At 31.3% G+C, this 19,527-nt stretch overlaps 2 protein-coding genes across 4 annotated transcripts in view; one reads left to right on the top strand and one right to left on the bottom strand.

The window, feature by feature from the left end:
* The window catches only part of LOC134708029 (E3 ubiquitin-protein ligase E3D-like), an 81,332-nt gene extending 72,989 nt beyond the window's left edge, over positions 1 to 8,343 (bottom strand). The window contains exon 1 of one of the 2 annotated variants that reach the window (XM_063568273.1): positions 8,190 to 8,343. Coding sequence is in view for 1 of the 2 variants with exons in the window: in XM_063568272.1 (XP_063424342.1) it covers positions 7,844 to 7,923 (80 nt within the window). In the remaining variant the exon portion in view is untranslated. Of the gene's footprint in view, positions 1 to 7,843; positions 7,995 to 8,189 lie in introns of those variants that run through there. The other variant, XM_063568272.1, reaches the window with a different exon arrangement.
* The window catches only part of LOC134708028 (PAN2-PAN3 deadenylation complex catalytic subunit PAN2-like), a 281,367-nt gene continuing 269,831 nt past the window's right edge, over positions 7,992 to 19,527 (top strand). The window contains exon 1 of one of the 2 annotated variants that reach the window (XM_063568271.1): positions 7,992 to 8,055. The gene's annotated coding sequence lies outside the window, so the exon portion shown is untranslated. Of the gene's footprint in view, positions 8,056 to 8,137; positions 8,278 to 19,527 lie in introns of those variants that run through there. The other variant, XM_063568270.1, reaches the window with a different exon arrangement.

The raw sequence follows: 19,527 nt of genomic DNA on the forward strand, positions 1-19,527 counted from the left end.
TTTACGAAGTGTTAAGACTAGGTCGTCTACATAATCTTTCTATATATAGCCAGCTAGATTTATTTGATAAAAAGGTAAAGCCAATACTACTGTACGGTTGTGAAGTATGGGGTATTGGCAATAACGACATGATTGAAAGGGTACATCTAAAATTTTGTAAATTGTTATTAAGTCTGAAAACATCTACACCCTCTTATATGATTTATGGGGAGCTTGGAAGATATCCTATAGACTTGGACATAAAAACTAGATTGATTTCATTTTGGGGAAGATTAAACTCTGGTAAAGAGACAAAACTATCATATATTTTATATAAATTGTGTTATCACATGTCTATTAACAGAGATAAATTAAATCCAATGAAAACTATGTCTTCTTCTTCTAAGCCCCCCCCCCCCCCCCCCCCCCCTTTTCTTATTATCTGAATCTGCTACTGTTGGGTTAATTAATTGATAGGTTTATTAGAAACAATTCAGTCAAATCGTTTAAAATTAATATATTCTGATTTTCCAATACATTCTTAAATGCATATGACAATGCCAGACTAAAACGTTGTACAAATTAGCTAAAGTGAAGTTTTTGACTGACTCTTTGAAGTCAGAACATAATTTGACCTGTTAAAGTCAGTTGACAGGAAAAAAATGTCCAATCAAAACTAGGTCTTCTTCCTTTAAGCCCCCTCCATATCTGAATCTGCTACTGTTGAGTTAATTAATTCATATTTTTTTTTAAGAATCAATTCAGTCAAATGGTTTTTAAAATAATGTTTTTTTAAAACCAAAAGTTCCAAATATTAATTTAACAGAAAATAGTCATGAAAATACAGAAATATATTATTTTTTTAAGATAATTTGAAGAAATTTGTTAACAAAATATATTTGAATTTTAAATACTAGTATACCATACACTTTTTTATAGTCCTCATTTTTGTGACTTTATTATTGGGTGTCTTTTATCTGAGTTTCTTATACATTCTTAAATGCATATGACAATCCCAGACTTAAAGTTGCAATACTTAATTAAAGTATAGTATTTTACTGACTCCTTGAAGTCAGAACATAATGTGACTTGTTCAAGTCAGTTTGCACTTACAGGATTTACCTCAATGAAATATTAAGATATCAAAAATATACCAAATTATCTTTTATATAGTTCTTACAATTGTGACTTAATATTTGTGATTTTTTTTCCTACTTGTATCCATACATTCTAACTATTACATCACAATCATGATACCCGACTATTACAGAACTTTGCAAACCATTTAGTTTTTGACGGACTCTTTTAAGTCAGAACATGATTTGACCTGTTCAAGTCAGTTTGAAGAACAAAATTTCAAATCAAAGAGAAGTGATCTTCCTCTTAGTCTTACCCCCCTTCTGAATCTGCCACTGTTGAGTTTATTTATTAATAAGTTTTTTAAGAAACAATTAAATCAAATGGTCATTTATCTTAGAGGATCTTGCATGTAGTTTACGTGTCTTTTATCTGACTCTTCCATACATAACATTAATATCATACATGTATGGCAATGCCTGACTTAAAAAATTCAAAATTTCTATAAACTTAGCTTTTGACTGATTTTTTTTAAGTAAGAACATGATTTGACCTGTTTAAGTCAATTTGTCTGAACATGCCCATTTGACCTGTTAAAGTCAATTTGCCTGAACATGATTTGACCTGTTAAAGTCAGATTGCAGAACAAATTTTCAAATCAATGATAGGTGTACAATATTAATGAGTTCCTTTAAGCCCTGCTTCTGAATCTGCGAATTTATCATTTGATAAATGTTTAGAAACAATTTAGTCAAATGGTTATTTATTTTAGGGGATCTTAAGATACATTTCCTATATTCTGACGTTCCCATACTTTCATTTCATATCATATGTCAGTGCCCCACTCTAAAAATTGCAATACAATTAGTTTTGGACTGACTGTTAAAAGTCAAAACATGATTTGACTTGTTTAAAAGAAAATGCATTTAAATATTGAATATACCAAATATTTTTTTTATAGTCCTCATTGTGACTTGAGGGGACCTTATTTCCTCTGTGCTATATCTGGCTTTCCAATACATTTTTAAATCAATATGACAGAACTAGACTTGGTTGAAATAAGTTTAGTTTTGACTGACTTTTTTAAGTCAGAACATAGTGTGACTTGTTTGAGTCAGTTAGCACAGCAGTATTTACCTCAATGAAATATTAAAATAATAAATGTTTTGCTCTTGATAAATTTAGCTAAAGGTGGATGAGAATAGATCCTTTATTTTTTCCTTGGAAGATTGAAGGTATTGTCATGGTACTAGTAAATGTATCCAATATTGTATTTTGTAAATCTTTTGATATTGACAGAAAATTGTATGATCCATTTTTTCTCCCCTGGTTTTTGTTTGTATTTTGAAATGATTAAATTTAATGAGATAAATATTTTATGTTAAGATTCTGGAAAGAAGAAGGTTTGATGAGCCCCACTTTTTAAACTCTTTGATTGGAAACAAGTAATCACTATATTTTTATGGAGATTGATAACAAAGTGGTAGTAATGACTGCTTCAAGTGAGAACAAAAAATGACCTCTCTAAGTCAAAATGCATCAAAAAGGGACATAAATCTAATTAGAATAAGACGATATTAAGTCACAATATTTTGTGCAAAAGCTGACCTGTGGAAGTCATTTTATGATAAATTAAAGTCTGACATAAACTGACCTGTACAAGTCATATTCGGTTGAGTGCAAGAAGGGAGACAACACTTACATCAAATTATATCTGACCTATGGAAGTCATTTTATTCTGACTTGTTTATGTCAGAGCTCTGACTGATTAATGACAATGTGAATTTTTCATGGTTAAACAGAATAAAGACTATTCTGAACGAATGTGGTATCCCAAATGTATGGGAAACGCAATCTTTTATAAATTGCAAGTGGTTAGTTTCATTCATCAAACTTAGACTTAAAGATCAGTATGTACAAGTCTGGCATTCTTTACTAGAAAACTCACCAAAAGCACTAAATTACAAACTTTTTAAAGATTTTTTTGGAAAAGAAGATTATTTTGAAATTCTTGGGAACAAACTGTCTATTGATTTGTGTAGATTTCGGACCACAAATCACAAGCTCCCTATTGAACAGGGTAGATGGAACAATATAGTCAGAAACAATAGAGTTTGTCTTCTATGTAATAAAAATGATATTGGTGATGAAATGCATTATATATTAGAATGTAAATACTTTAAAGAAAACAGGAAACATTATCTGTCACATTATTATTTACAAAATGCAAATATTGTCAAATACAAAGAGATTATGTCTTCAAAAAACAAATCAGTATTGATTAAATTATGTAAATTCATAAAGATTATTAACACAGGTGTATGTGCTCCTGGCTAAAATGGACTTCAGATATTTTATTAGCAACTATTTTGTTTGCTCTGTCTTGTTGTAAATATTGTACATAATTATATACTAATCATAGACTAATAATTTGAATAAACAAGTCATTATGGTGAGTTAAATTTTATAGCTTTTCTTGAAATAAAAATCGCCATGACATTCAAAGGTTATCATGAAAAATAACTTCATATTTTAAAATGGTAAACGGACAGGAAAGTCACAGGACATAAAGTCACAAATTTGGTAGGACAAAAAGTCACAAATAATTTGTTGACAATTGTTTGAAATTATATAAGAGAAATATCTTGAAATATTTACTGTTTAAAAAATATATTCATATTAAAGTTTAGGAAATGTGTCATTATACCTAAAAAATCAAGATTTATTTAATTTTAATCATGCAAAAGATATATTTCTTGGCACCATGAAGCCATTTAAGTGCCAAACCACTTTGACATTATTATTTTTTAACAATTATTTGATCATCTTTGAATTTTTTTGATAAATTTTATTTACAAAGTTCATGAAGTTGGTTTTTATATAATAGTTCCAGAAAAATAAAAAAATATTATGGTAGAAATAAGCGGTTTTTATTCAAAGAAAATATTCAGAAAAATTGAATTGTGACTTTTTGTCCGTGACTTTTTGTCCTACATTCTTTTAAAAATATGTTGAAGCTGCAAACAGACACAATAAAACTCATTTTCATATCGATTTAAAATAGTTCTTTAACTGGTACTCCAGTACTTCACTTACCTGTTGTCATCCATCGTCGGACACTTTTTAGAAACTCTATTTATACTGTTAAAATATGTCACAAATTCCTCCAAAATCTATATAGTTTATTCATATTTTACTTAAAGGGCCGGATTGACTTGGGGCAGGATCGACGTGTGCCGGATCGACTTGGGCCGGATCGACTTTGGGCCGGATTGACTTGGGGCCGGATTAGTTTGGGGCCGGAACGACCGGATACCTATAATTCTGTAAATAATAAAGTCGACTATCATTAGAGCTTGTACGATTGCAAGAAGCTATTTACCCAATTTTATTTATAGAAGCTCTATTGATAGTATACTTTATTATTTACAGAATTTTATTTATATAACTTCTTATAGTCCAGTCAAACTAAGATTTAACCTCAAACTAATTGCAACAGCAAATGTTTAAGTTCTAATCTATAGCATTATGCCCTTTATATACACAGAAAAAAGTCCCATGAGGAAAACTCAAAATCAGCACTTTTAATTTCCTATGGAAATTAACATTGGAAGGGGAGATAACTCTTACAAAAATGAGTCTTTTTTGGTCAGTTTTTTGTTGTTTTACTTGAAATTTATGTACAGTATGATACTTTGATGGAGTTATAAGTTTGTATTTGACTGAAATATATAATCTTCTGCTCATGAAATGTACAAAACCAAAATGGTAAGGGTAGTTTCATTTTTTTCATGCATTTTTCATTAAAGAATTTGCAAATTTGAAGCTTTGTAACCATTTTGAAAAAATAATGTGAAAATTTGGTAATGTTTATATCTGTATATTATATTATTTCAGCAACTTACTTATCTAAAGAAACTTTAAACCACAAAAAGAAGAATACATGCTTAATTATTTTTATTAAATTTGAGATTCTTTATCTTGACATGTTGAAAAATTCAATAAATGGTCAACTAATGAATTACGAAATCTAGATTATAGCTTGATGAATTATATGAAAACACCTTAAGAGTTGTTTATTATACTGTAAAGACCGCTAAAAAATCAAGAATCAATACATTCTGATGAATAGAAGCGGTAAAGTTATAATTTTGTATCAATTTTGATTGATATTTCTGCCTTTTTTGCAAGAGTTATCTCCCTTTTCAATACAAATCTCCATAGGAATTTTAAATGGTGATTTTTTTAGTCTTCCTCAAGTTAGATTTTATGGGACTTTTTTCTGTGTATATTTGGGGTATAATGTTATAGATTAAAACTTAAAAATCTTCTGTTGCAATTACTTTTAGGTTAGGGTCAAATTTATGCTAGATTGACTGGACTATTATTCCTGTGGCTAAAACTACGGTGAAAAGAAGCTGTATTATATGTATATGCAACTGTTAATATAGTGTGAGATTACTCTGACGTCCAACGGCTGTTATGGCTTGTGTGGCATAACAGCCGTTGGACGTCAGAGTAATCTCGGACTACTGTTTATATATTCTTGATGGTGGAGGTTTAAAATTACTTCTACTATAGAGGTTGTCCTGAAGGACAGAAGAAGATTCATCGGTAAGGTAAGGAAAGAAATCAGGGCGAACCACAGGTGTTTGTAACAATTGCCGGGTTAAATCCATGAATCCAGGTCCGTTCGCGCCCATTCACGTTCGCACCCACTCATGTTCGCCCCCTTTCACTTTCGAACCCCACATCCCAGATAGCAATACTTTGTTGGGCCAACATTGGTGATTAGTTGGCACAGTTGGTAAACAGTTGGCGTTGGCAGGACAACAAGAGACCAACGTTGGTCCAACAACACTCAGCCAACAGTTATTTTGACACTGTTGGCCCCTCGTTGGCCCAAAAACTTGGCACCAACTGTCATTTTTGTATGGTTGGCCTAATGTTGGCCCAACATTTTCTTACCAACTGTTAATTAAGTAGTTGGTCCAATGATATTCGACTTATGTCGTCCATTGGTTCAGTGTAAGATCTTCTGACCGAACACACTGAACCAAACTTTATTTGAATGCTCAATCTTTGGATATATTTCATGACAATATTGAAAATTCAAATATAAGCCAACATTGTGCCAACAATATGCCAACGTATTAAGTACTTATCTCCCCATTTTATACCACAGATTTTTTATTTTTTTAAAAATATTATTCCAAAGTGCAAACAAAAAGATGTGCTCTTCATTCTCTTTATCTTATATTTTCAAATCTGTGTAGTCATCTAATAAAATAAAATAAATGTATTTATCTTAATGTTTGAACATTTTTTTGCGCAAACAAAAAATATTTAAAACCAGCCCAAAACAATAAATAAAATTTGAATATAATTGCATTTGAAATATATTTATTAAATTCATCTGATCATTTGACACGAGTGACTTTAATCACTCTCCAATTGATAGCTGATTGTAAGTTATCTAAAAACAATACAGTATAGACCAATTTATACTGATTACTTTTAAAAATTGTATGAAAGCAAAATAAAACGTGTTAAAGAGTTGGCAATCTGTAGTTCGACCAACAATGGCCCAACATAATTCAAAACTAGACTACGTTGGTAGACTGTTGGCAAACAGTTAACATTGTTGGCAGATTGTTGGCAAATAGTAAACTTTGTTGACATACTGATGTTGGCCCAACAAAGACCCAACATGTTGGGCCAACGAAGGGCCGATGAGCAAAATGACGGTGGCCCAACATAGTTTTCTAACGTTGGCCCAACAATGTTGCCAACAGAATGCCAACGTGGGCCCAACACATGTTTGCTATCTGGGATGTTCGCACCCAAAGTCCGTTCGCACCCTACATGTTCGCGCCCAATTTTTATTGGTTTTGTGTTTAATAACTTCATAATCAAGTTTTGGCAAGTAGTATTCTTAAAAGTATAATTGATTTCATTGTCTCAAAATAAAGCGAGACAGCATTTTTTATGTGTTGAACAAATCTTAATCATGTTTTTGAGAGTGTATTGTTAAAAAAAATATTCCTTTCTAATTAAAGTGGGATTCTGTCAATGTTTTATTTTGTGTTGAATAACACTTAATCATGTTTTGTTTAGTGTATTACCTATAACTTTGTTTCATTGACTTGTTTCAAAATGAAGTGAGATTCTGACTACGTTTTTTTTTGTGCGTTGAATTTTTTTTTATCATGTTTTGGTTTATATAATAGTGTATTGCTATATTTTATTATTTCGTTGTTTCAGATCAAAGGGACCAAGCTGTTATAAACAATTATCTTTTGTGTTTTTCATTTAAAATATTTAATCTTTTACTCATACCAAGCTATAAATACATTCAGTTTTTACATCAAAGCATTTAAAAACAACAATCATAATTTTCCAATTATTCAACTGGAATTTGAATTAAAATTGGGTGCGAACATGTAGAGTGCGAACGGACCTTGGGTGCGAACGTGCGAGGTGCGAACGTGTAGGGTGCGAAAGTATATTGGGCGCGAACGGACCTGATACCAATATCCATACGAACCCCTAAAAAAACAATCGCAATTTGTTTTTTAGGGTACCGGTTCGTATGGATATATATAACCCGGCAATTGTAACAAACCCCTGTGAGCGAACGGACCCGGATTCTTACAAGTGCAAAATTTGCAAAGATCTTAGGTATAATACCAAGGATTTGTATAGTCTAACTATACAAATCCTTGATAATACCTAAGATCTTTGCGCAATTAGTTTCTTTGTTGAATTAATGATATTTGATATATACCTGTTGTCAAAAACTGTTATACTCAAAGATGACAAAGTTTCTTTGATCTCGGAATATAGCAACGTTCTTGTTGCTTCCATTTCAAATCAGGAAAATGAAAGTAGAAAACGTGTTCTGTACAGTTATCTCCCCTCTTAAAACTCTTCAGAATAAATTAAGACTGGTTCCTTGTTATTAAATTTTTCTCACACAGAAGTTTGACCGCTCGAAATGTGAGTGACAAATATTTGAACAGATTAATGTCTTCATAAATTAATGATAAAATTAACAATAAAATACCAATTATTTATACTTTCACTATACTTAATGCATGGGACATAATATATTAAGTATACTTAAGTTTTACCTGCATTTTGGCTTTAGCGCGCATGTGACTAACCAGACAATAAACTATTGGAAACCAGTAGATCTGACTTTTACGTATCAGCTATCAGGTATTTATTCGTATGTCACAGTTGTATGAAATATTTAAGAATGGAAAGTTTAATTGATACACTTTGAAACCAATCTCTTTTTCTCCTCTGAATTAACTTAGAGTTAGACCGTAACATTCACATCGCACTGTCGTCCAGATTTTTGGTACTGATTTTTTTTTGGAGAAAAGGTTACAAGACACGTGTTTTTGTTGACTCACGTTTATTATTTCTGCAAAACCTTAACAAATTCTGTAACTAAGAACATCGAGAGTGGTAGACTTTATTATATGTAATGCATCATGCACATCAACATTTATGAAAATATAAACATGATAAAGACTCAATATTTGTGGAATTTACTGTTTCAGAAATTATTATCTATAGACGTAAAACCAAAGGAGTATAAATATAGATAATAATACCTGTACGAGTAATATTCTCAAAATGCAATGCAGCCGTGTAAAGCCATAGGCAGATCAAGGGGCCATTGGGGGGACCCTTTTTGTGGTTATATATATATTTATTTTTTTGAGACATTTCAAATATTGTTTTGCAACCCCTAATCAAATACAAATATTTTATTGGCACAACCACAATTACAATAATTGGCAAAGGCCCATATTTCAGTGCATCACAACAATACACCTTATCGCTATTTGTCCGCCATTGCTGGATATCACAAAGGTTCCCGTAAAATGTTGACGTCATAAAACAAAATATCTGACTCCACAATGGAAAAGTGATTGTTGTTGACGTCAAAAGTTCAAGCGGCCGGGATTAGCGATAAGGTGTATCATATGAATCAGGGTTTCCCCTGGGTCGATTCTTTGTTTTGCCACCTCTTTGGACAAAACAATATACTTTTCGCCACTTTATTATTTTTTTCGCCAAGTAACACAAATATATTTTTCTAATGAAATTTTTCTTTTTTTTCCAGCCCCCAACCCATCCCTGCCCCCTTCCCTAAATAAGAAGTGTTTTTTACAACAAAACAAAACATTTTATCTCTTGAAATTGATCCCTCTTGGTGTAAGATGTAGTCATTACATTGAAGGGTTACTCTCATGCCAACATTTTGAAAAGATTTCTTCATAACAACAGTTTTCTTTACTAGACCATGGTAAATTAGTAAAACTATGCTTGAAACACATGTGTCACTGAAATGACATTAAAGAATATGTAACGTACCCACACAAATCAATTATCTAAATCAAAGTTAAATAATAAAGTTTTAAATCAGAGATATTTTTTGCTTTTAAGTACTTTTCTTCATAACAACAGTTTTCTTTTTTGGACTCTCTTTAAAAGAAGGAGAGGAAGCGTAATTTTTTTTGCTTCAAACACGTGCGTCGCAAGGTGGTTAATAACCCCCTTTTATGACATGTGACGGACGCCATTTAACCATATCATTTTGTCATATATATAATACAATCAACACCTTTATTAATTAGTCCTTTGGTGTCGATAGCTACATATATAAATGCAATCAGCTGATTATTGATTTTCTGTCAAAATCTTAACGAGTTCAAGGTGAATTCTGAGTATTGTCTGATCGAGTTAAGTCTGAGAAACCTGAAAAAGGTAACTAAACAAGATAGCTAAAAATAAATCGTTTTATATATTTCTTTCGCCAAACTTTTTCGCCAATGACAAATTTTAATCGCCACAATTATTATTTTTTCGCAAATTGCGCAAATGGCAACCGCCAGCGGAAACCCTGATGAATACAGCATACTAGTAGTTAAATATTTTTATGTTATAATTAAGAAGCTCAAATCTTGTTTCTACATGTATACACCAGACATTTATATATGGACCATAATTTGCTATTGGGCTCGTTTCCTATAACTATAGAAAAGTGATAAAATATTGAATTACTGTAAGAAAAGTTGTAACTACATCTAAAGATGCCATTATTTTTATCAACATACATGTACAAGTGTATGCTACTCTTCCCTAGAAAAAAAATTGAAATTAACAAATTTCAAAGATTATACAACCATATTTTTGTGTCGTTTCTCGCGTTACTTTTCGCTTCCTAAGTGCATAACGCTGACTGATTTATAGATAATCATCACCCGCAAATTCGTAACTTTTGCTTTCAAATAACAAAGAACATCGACCAATAAGAATAGTGAGAAGAAAATACCAAGAACTATTAGTATTTCTGTAGCAGGTGTAAGAACACTGTCGTTACTTTGGTTTCCCATTTCGTAATGCAAATCTTAGATGGTGTAATCTGCTTTGTTGTAAAAGAATTCTTTGCAACAATATGCAAATATGAACTCTCGCGAGATGTTCAAACAGGTAAATCAGAGATGATTTACATTCTTGTTTTGTTCTTCGTAATAATTAAGTTAGAAAATGACGTAATTGTTATGCCTTACTGTTACATTTCACACGAAACAGAAGTCAAGTTATTTTTTAAAATTGTTTTTGTCATTGAGTTCTAATAATTTCCGGTCATACGTGAAACATGTGACTAACATGTGATAACACCCTTACAGCCAGATATACAAAAAACTAGGTCTAAACATTGTTTTTGTTTCCAACAGGATGTTAGCAAACATAATCTGTAGACTTGTTTCGTCTTGTTTAAAAAAGGAAAATACAATTTTCAAAGAGATTGCGCTGGGGGTCTATTATTTTTCCTATGTGCATAATTTTACATACGATCTTGTGTGAAAATAAATGCCCAATGACTTGACAAAATCGATTTCAGATTTGACCGACATTTTAACACACTTCGTTTTCCAATAACGATGTAAAGGGTCCTTGGAAAATTCAATCGAAATTATGTCTCTTATCATGGTGCCGATGTTTGTTGGATTGATTTTGCTTCAGCAGTAAATATTACTGGATATTTTAGGTGAATAAAGATAATTTAATAAAAAATACATGTTAATATACCGTTACACTTGGAATGTACAAAGTTGGAATCTTTGTCACAATTTTTAATTAATTTTTTTTATTCATGTTCTGCAAACACTTTTCAGAAACGCAATAAACTTGTCGAAGGAAAAGTAATCTTTTACCATGCATGACTTGAAAGGAAGTACTTTATTGATTTTAGCCCACTAAAGTAGGTTAAAATGTGGAAACCACGTAGATGGTGTACAGGTCACAAATATCACATGGTGCCTATTTTAAAGATTCTAATTCCAAGTTAAAAGTTTTTTTCTTTACTGGATTTAAAGAATTTTACATTGCCAATGATTTGGAATAAATTGTATATAACTGGAATTTCAAAACCAAATATAAATACATTTTTTTGGCTAAAACATCAAGATACAACGATTATGGTATCCTGTATCAATGAAGAAAATATGGAAATTCCTGAATAAATTGTACTAATTGTTTTCAAAACAAGCACATATTTAGGAGTTTTATAATACTATTACATTTAAGATGGATTTTAAGAGAAAAAGTATACTGTTCAGATTATTTTAAGCAGATTTTGCAATAAAATAAAACTAAAAAAGTGCTTTTGGTTTCTTATGGTTTCCTGTCGCGTTTAAAAAAAACTTTAATTTAACATTGAAAATAGATTTAAAATATTAACATGAAGCAAGTAACACCAGTAATGGTGTTCATTTATGTCTTTTGAAATATATTGTGCAAAATAAAGAAAATAAAGATTGGTTTCCTGTTAAGTTTCCTGTCACGTAAACGGTGAATCAAAATGTATTAAATTTTTCTCGAAAAACTCAATTGTTCCATTAATACTATTCTAACACCAACACAACCCACAGAATAAAAGTTAAAGTTTTAGAACTTATAAAAAGGGATACAAAAAGAAACCAAAGGCCGAATACCAAATTATGGTCCATATACATGTACATGTATAAAAGAACTAGTCACTTTCAGGACTTTAGAAGAAATACTATTAATGCAACTATTAATATTCAGCTGATTTTCAATACAACATGTAGGAAGTATATTTATTATATTTTTTAAATTAATTCTGTTGGAAAAAAATTCACATTTTAGTAGAAAGTGATTTTCATCATATATATAGGGAATCAGTGAAGCATGATATGAGCAGGCCACCTTATAAAAAGTTTTGGATCCACCACTGAAGGCTATGATTATTTATGTCTTTCTTTAACATAACCATACCTGCAAACTTTCGAAAGTTCCCATGGGGTTTAAGTGTGTGACAAGGCAACAATTTCAAAGGTTACAATACACCTTATTACTGGCTGACCTGATAATCTGTACCGCTTGAACTTTTGATGTCATACAACAATCACTTTTCCATTGTGGGGTCAGATATTTTAAATTATGAAGTCACAATTTAACAGGAACCTGTGTGATGTCCAGTTATGGCAGACAAATAGCGATAATGTGTATTCTTTACAATGAACTTTGCATGTGCTGTTTCATTTTTATACGACCGCAAAAATTGAAGAAAATTTTCGTCGTATATTGCTATCACATTGGCGGCGTCGTCGTCTGAATACTTTTGGTTTTCGCACTCTAACTTAAGTAAAAGTGAATAGAAATCTATGAAATTTTAAACACAAAGTTTATGACCTCAAAAGGAATGTTGGGATTGATTTTGGGAGTTTTGGTTTTAACAGTTTAGGAATTAGGGGCCATAAAGGGCCAAAATAAGCATTTTCTTGGTTTGTGCACAATAACTTTAGTTAAAGTTAATAGAAATCTATGAAATTTAAACACAAGTTATATGACCACAAAAGGAAGGTTGGTATAGATTTTGGGAATTGAGGTCCTAACAGTTTAGGAATTATGGGCCAAAAAAGGGCCCAAATAAGAATTTTTCTTGGTTTTCACACCATAACTTAAGTATAAGTAAATAGAAATCAATGAAATTTAAACACAATGTTTATGACCACAAAAGGAAGATTTGTATTGATTTTGGGAGTTTAGGTCCCAACAGTTAAGAAATTAGGGGCCCAAAAGGGACCCAAATAAGCATTTTTCTTGGTTTTCGCACCATAATGTTAGTATAAGTAAATAGAAATCTATGAAATTTAAACACAAGATTTATGACCATAAAAGGAAGGTTGGTATTGATTTTGGGAGTGTTGGTCCCAACAGTTTAGGAATAAGGGGCCCAAAGCGTCCAAAATTAAACTTTGTTTGATTTCATAAAAAATTGAATAATTGGGGTTTTTTGATATGCCAAATCTACATGTAACTGTGTATGTAGATTCTTCATTTTTGGTCCCGTTTTAAAATTGGTCTACATTAAGGTCCAAAGGGTCCAAAATTAAACTAAGTTTGATTTTGACAAAAATTGAATCGGTTGGGTTCTTTGATACATTTGTATGCTGAATCTAAAAATTTACTTAGATTTTTTATTATTGGCCCAGTTTTCAAGTTGGTCCAAATCGGGGTCCAAAATTAAACTTTGTTTGATTTCATCAAAAATTGAATAAATGGGGTTCTTTGATATATGCCAAATCTAACTGTGTATGTAGATTCTTCATTTTTATACGACCGCAAATTTTGAAAAAATTTTCGTCGTATATTGCTATCACGTTGGCGTCGTCGTCGTCGTCCGAATACTTTTAGTTTTCGCACTCTAACTTTAGTAAAAGTGAATAGAAATCTATGAAATTTTAACACAAGGTTTATGACCATAAAAGGAAGGCTGGTATTGATTTTGGGAGTTTTGGTCCCAACATTTTAGGAATTAGGGGCCAAAAAGGGCCCAAATAAGCATTTTCTTGGTTTTCGCATTATAACTTTAGTTTAAGTTAATAGAAATCTATGAAATTTTGACACAAGGTTTATGACCACAAAAGAAAGGTTGGGATTGATTTTGGGAGTTTTGGTTTTAACAGTTTAGGAATTAGGGGCCAAAAAAGGGCCCAAATAAGCATTATTCTTGGTTTTCGCTCAATAACTTTAGTGAAAGTAAATAGAAATCAATGAAATTTAAACACAATGTTTATGACCACAAAAGGAAGGTTGGTATTGATTTTGGGAGTTTCGGTCCCAACAGTTTAGGAATTAGGGGCCAAAAAGGGACCCAAATAAGCATTTTTCTTGGTTTTCGCACCATAGCGTTAGTATAAGTAAATAGAAATCTATGAAATTTAAACACAAGGTTTATGACTATAAAAGGAAGGTTGGTATTGATTTTGGGAGTTTTGGTCCCAACAGTTAAGGAAAAAGGGGCTCAAAGGGTCCAAAATTAAACTTTGTTTGATTTCATCAAAATTGAATAATTGGGATTCTTTAATATGCCGAATCTAACTGTGTATGTAGATTCTTAATTTTTGGTCCCGTTTTCAAATTGGTCTACATTAAGGTCCAAAGGGTCCAAAATTAAACTTAGTTTGATTTTAACAAAAATTGAAACCTTGGGGTTCTTTGATATGCTGAATCTAAAAATGTACTTAGATTTTTGATTATTGGCCCAGTTTTCAAGTTGGCCCAAATCGGGGTCCAAAATTAAACATTGTTTGATTTCATCAAAAATTGAATAATTGGGATCTAAAATTATTATATTAAGTATTGTGCAATAGCAAGTCTTTTCAATTGCACAGTATTGTGCAATGGCAAGAAATATCTAATTTCACAATATTGTGAAATAGCAAATTTTTTTTTAATTAAGAGTTATCTTTCTTTGTCCAGTATAGTAAGCAAGAAATATCTGCAAGAATTTTTTTAATTGGAGTTATCTTTCTTTGTCCAGAATCAACTTAAATCTTTGTTATATACAATATACAATGCATATTCACTTTTTACTACCAACTGATAAATTTAAATAATCTTTACCATTCAGTGATAACAAGCAGTTTTTTTACATCTTAATATTTTATGATGTATTTAAATGAGTAGTAATTGTTGCTAATGGAAACTCCATTAGAATATTTTAATTGAAATTAGTTTTGGAATAAGGGAAAGGGGGATGTGATTAAAAAATTGGGTTCAATTTTTCTCATTTGAAATTTCATAAATAAAAAGAAAATTTCTTCAAACATTTTTTTGAGAGGATTATATATTCAACAGCATAGTGAATTGCTCTAAGAGAAAACAAAAATTTTAAGTTCATTTGAATACATTCATTCTGTGTCAGAAACCTATGCTGTGTCAACTATTTAATCACAATCCAAATTTAGAGCGGAATCCAGCTTGAATGTTGTGTCCATACTTGCCCCAACCGTTCAGGGTTCAACCTCTGCGGTCGTATAAAGCTACGCCCTGCGGAGCATCTGGTTGTTCCTGTTTTCAAATTGGTCTACATTAAAGTCCAAAGGGTCCAAAATTAAACTTAGTTTGATTTTAACAAATATTGAATTCTTGGGGTTCTTTGGTATGCTGAATCCAATCATGTACATGTACTTAGATTTTTGATTATGGGCCCAGTTTTCAAGTTAGTCCAAATCAGGATCTAAAATTATTATATTAAGTATTGTGCAAAAGCAAGAAATTTTCAAATGCACAGTACTTAGCAATAACAAGAAATCTTCAATTGCACAGTATTGTGCAATAGCAAGAAATTTTTAATTGCACAGTATTGCGCAATAGCAAGCAATCTTTAATTGCACAGTATTGCGCAATAGCAAGAAATATCTAATTGCATAATATTGTGCAATAGCAGGAAATTTCAATTGGAGTCATCTTTCTTTGTCCAGAATAGTAGTTGAATCAACTTAAAATCATTGTTTTATACAATATACAATGTATATTCACTTTTACTACCAACTGATAAATTAAAACAATCTTTACCATTCAGTGATAACAAGCACTTTTTTTACATTTTGATATTTTATGATGTATTTAAATGAGTGATTATTGTTGCAAATTCCATTAGAAATTTGAATTGAGATCAGTTTTGGAATAAAGGATAGGGGGATGTGAAAAAAAAATTGGGGAGGGGGAGGTTCAATTTTTCTCATTTGAAATTTCATAAATAAAAAGAAAATTTTTCAAACATTTATTTGAGAGGATTAATATTCAACAGCATAGTGAATTGCTCAAAGGCAAAACAAAATTTTTAAGTTCATTAGACCACATTCATTCTGTGTCAGAAACCTATGCTGTGTCAACTATTTAATCACAATCCAAATTTAGAGCTGAATTTCAGCTTGAATGTTGTGTCCATACTTGCCCCAACCGTTCAGGGTTCAACCGCTGCGGTCGTAAAAAGCTGCGCCCTGCAGAGCATCGGGTTATAAAACTTATGTACATATTCTTTTTTCTTAAGAAATTTCAATAATTTGTCCAAATTTAGAAGAAGTTTACTTTTTAGCTCACCTGACCTCCGTCGTTCGTCGTCTGTAAACTTTTACAAAAATCTTCTCCTCTAAAACTACTTGGCAAAATTTAACCAAACTTGGCCACAATCATCCTTGGGGTATCTAGTTTAAAAAATGTGTCCGATGACCTGGCCATCCAACCAAGATGGCCACCATGGCTAAAAATAGAACACAGGGGTAAAATGTATATTTTGGCTTATATCTTTGAAACCAAAACATTAAGAGCAAATCTGACAGGTGTAAAATTGTTGATCAGGTCAAGATCTATCTGCCCTGAAATTTTCAGATGAATCAGACAACCCGTTGTTAGGTTGCTGCCCCTGAATTGGTTATTTTAAGGAAATTTTGCAGTTTTTGGTTATTATCTTGAATATTATTATAGATAGAGATAAACTGTAAACAGCAATAATGTTCAGCAAAGTAAAACCTACAAATAAGTCAACATGACCAAAATTGGCAGTTAAACCCTTAAGGAGTTATTTCCCTTTATAGTCAATTTTTAAAAATTTTCGTCAGTTATTGTAACTTGTACAAAAATCTTCTTCTCTGAAACTACATGGCCAAATTAAACCAAACTTGGCCATAATTATCATTGTGGTATATTGTTTAAAAAATGTGTCCGATGACACCGACTACTAAACAAAATGGCCGACATGGCTAAAATTAGAACATAGTGGTAAAATGCAGTTTTTATACGACCGCAAATTTTGAAAAAAATTTCGTCGCATATTGCTATCACGTTGGCGTCGTCGTCTGCGTCGTCGTCGTTGTCCGAATACTTTTAGTTTTCGCACTCTAACTTTAGTAAAAGTGAATAGAAATCTATGAAATTTTAACACAAGGTTTATGACCATAAAAGGAAGGTTGGTATTGATTTTAGGAGTTTTGGTCCCAATATTTTAGGAATTAGGTGCCAAAAAGGGCCCAAATAAGCATTTTCTTGGTTTTCACACTCTAACTTTAGTTTAAGTTAATAGAAATCTATGAAATTTTGACACAAGGTTTATGACCACAAAAGAAAGGTTGGGATAGATTTTGGGTGTTTTGGTTTCAACAGTTTAGGAATTAGGGGCCAAAAAAGGGCCCAAATAAGCATTATTCTTGGTTTTTGCACAATAACTTTAGTTTAAGTAAATAGAAATCAATGAAATTTAAACACAATGTTTATGACCACAAAAGGAAGATTTGTATTGATTTTGGGAGTTTAGGTCCCAACAGTTAAGAAATTAGGGGCCCAAAAGGGACCCAAATAAGCATTTTTCTTGGTTTTCGCACCATAATGTTAGTATAAGTAAATAGAATCTATGAAATTTAAACACAAGGTTTATGACCATAAAAGGAAGGTTGGTATTGATTTTGGGAGTTTTGGTCCCAACAGTTTAGAAAAATAGGGTCCAAAATTAAACTTTGTTTGATTTCATCAAAATTGAATAATTGGGGTTCTTTGATATGCCGAATCTAACTGTGTATGTAGATTCTTAACTTTTGGTCATGTTTTCAAATTGGTCTACATTAAGGACCAAAGGGTCCAAAATTAAACTTAGTTTGATTTTGACAAAAAATGAATCGGTTGGGTTCTTTGATATGTTGAATCTAAAAATGTACTTAGATTCTTGATTATTGGTCCAGTTTTCAAGTTGGTCCAAATCTGGGTCCAAAATTTAACTTTATTTGATTTCATCAAAAATTGAATAAATGGGGTTCTTTGATATGCCAAATCTAACTGTGTATGTAGATTCTTCATTTTTGGTCCCATTTTTAAATTGGCCTACATTAAGGTCCAAAGGGTCCAAAATTAAACTAAGTTTGATTTTAACAAAAAATAAATTCTTGGGTCTCTTTGATATGCTGAATTTAAACATGTACTTAGATTTTTGATTATGGGCCCAGTTTTTAAGTTGGTCCAAATCAGGATCTAAAATTATTATATTAAGTATTGTGCAATAGCAAGTCTTTTTCAATTGCACAGTATTGTGCAATGGCAAGAAATATCTAATTTCACAATATTGTGAAATAGCAAATTTTTGTTTAATTAGAGTTATCTTTCTTTGTCCAGAATAGTAAGCAAGAAATATCTTATTGCAAGAATTTGTTTTTAATTTGAGTTATCTTTCTTTGTCCTGAATCAATTTAAATCTTTGTTATATACAATATACTATGTATATTCACTTTTTACTACCAACTGATCAATTTGAATAATCTTTACCATTCAGTGATAACAAGCAGTTTTTTTACATCTTAATATTTTATGATGTATTTAAATGAGTAGTTATTGTTGCAAACTCCATTAGAATATTTTAATTGAGATTAGTTTTGGAATAAGGGAAAGGGGGGTGTGATTTAAAAATTGGGTTCAATTTTTCTCATTTGAAATTTCATAAATAAAAAGAAAATTTCTTCAAACATTTTTTTGAGAGGATTAATATTCAACAGCATTGTGAATTGCTCTAAGAGAAAACAAAATTTTTAAGTTCATTAGACCACATTCATTCTGTGTCAGAAACCTATGCTGTGTCAACCATTAAATCACAATCCAAATTTAGAGCTGAATCCAGCTTGAATGTTGTGTCCATACTTGCCCCAACCGTTCAGGGTTCAACCTCTGCGGTCGTATAAAGCTACGCCCTGCGGAGCATCTGGTTGATTTATATCTTTGAAACTAAGACAATTAGGGCAAATCTTTCAAGATTTAAATGTCCATCAGAATAAGATCTATCCCCTCACAAATTGTCAGATGAATCTGACAACTCATTGTTGGGTTGCTGCCATAAAATTGGTAATTTTAAGGAAATTTTGCAGTTTTTGGTTATTATCTTGAATACTATTATAGATAGAGATGAACTGTAAACAGCAATTTTGTTCAGCAAAGTAGGATCTACAAATAAGTCAACATGATAAAAATTGTAAGAGTACCCCTTAAGGATTTATTGCCCTGTATAGTCAATTTTGAACAACTTTTCTTCATTTTTGTAACTTGTACAAAAATCTTCTTTTCTAAAACTATGGGCCATATTAAACTAAACATGGCCAC

The sequence above is a fragment of the Mytilus trossulus genome, chromosome 2 (assembly GCF_036588685.1).
Source record: "Mytilus trossulus isolate FHL-02 chromosome 2, PNRI_Mtr1.1.1.hap1, whole genome shotgun sequence".
Taxonomy (NCBI): Eukaryota; Metazoa; Mollusca; class Bivalvia; order Mytilida; family Mytilidae; genus Mytilus; species Mytilus trossulus.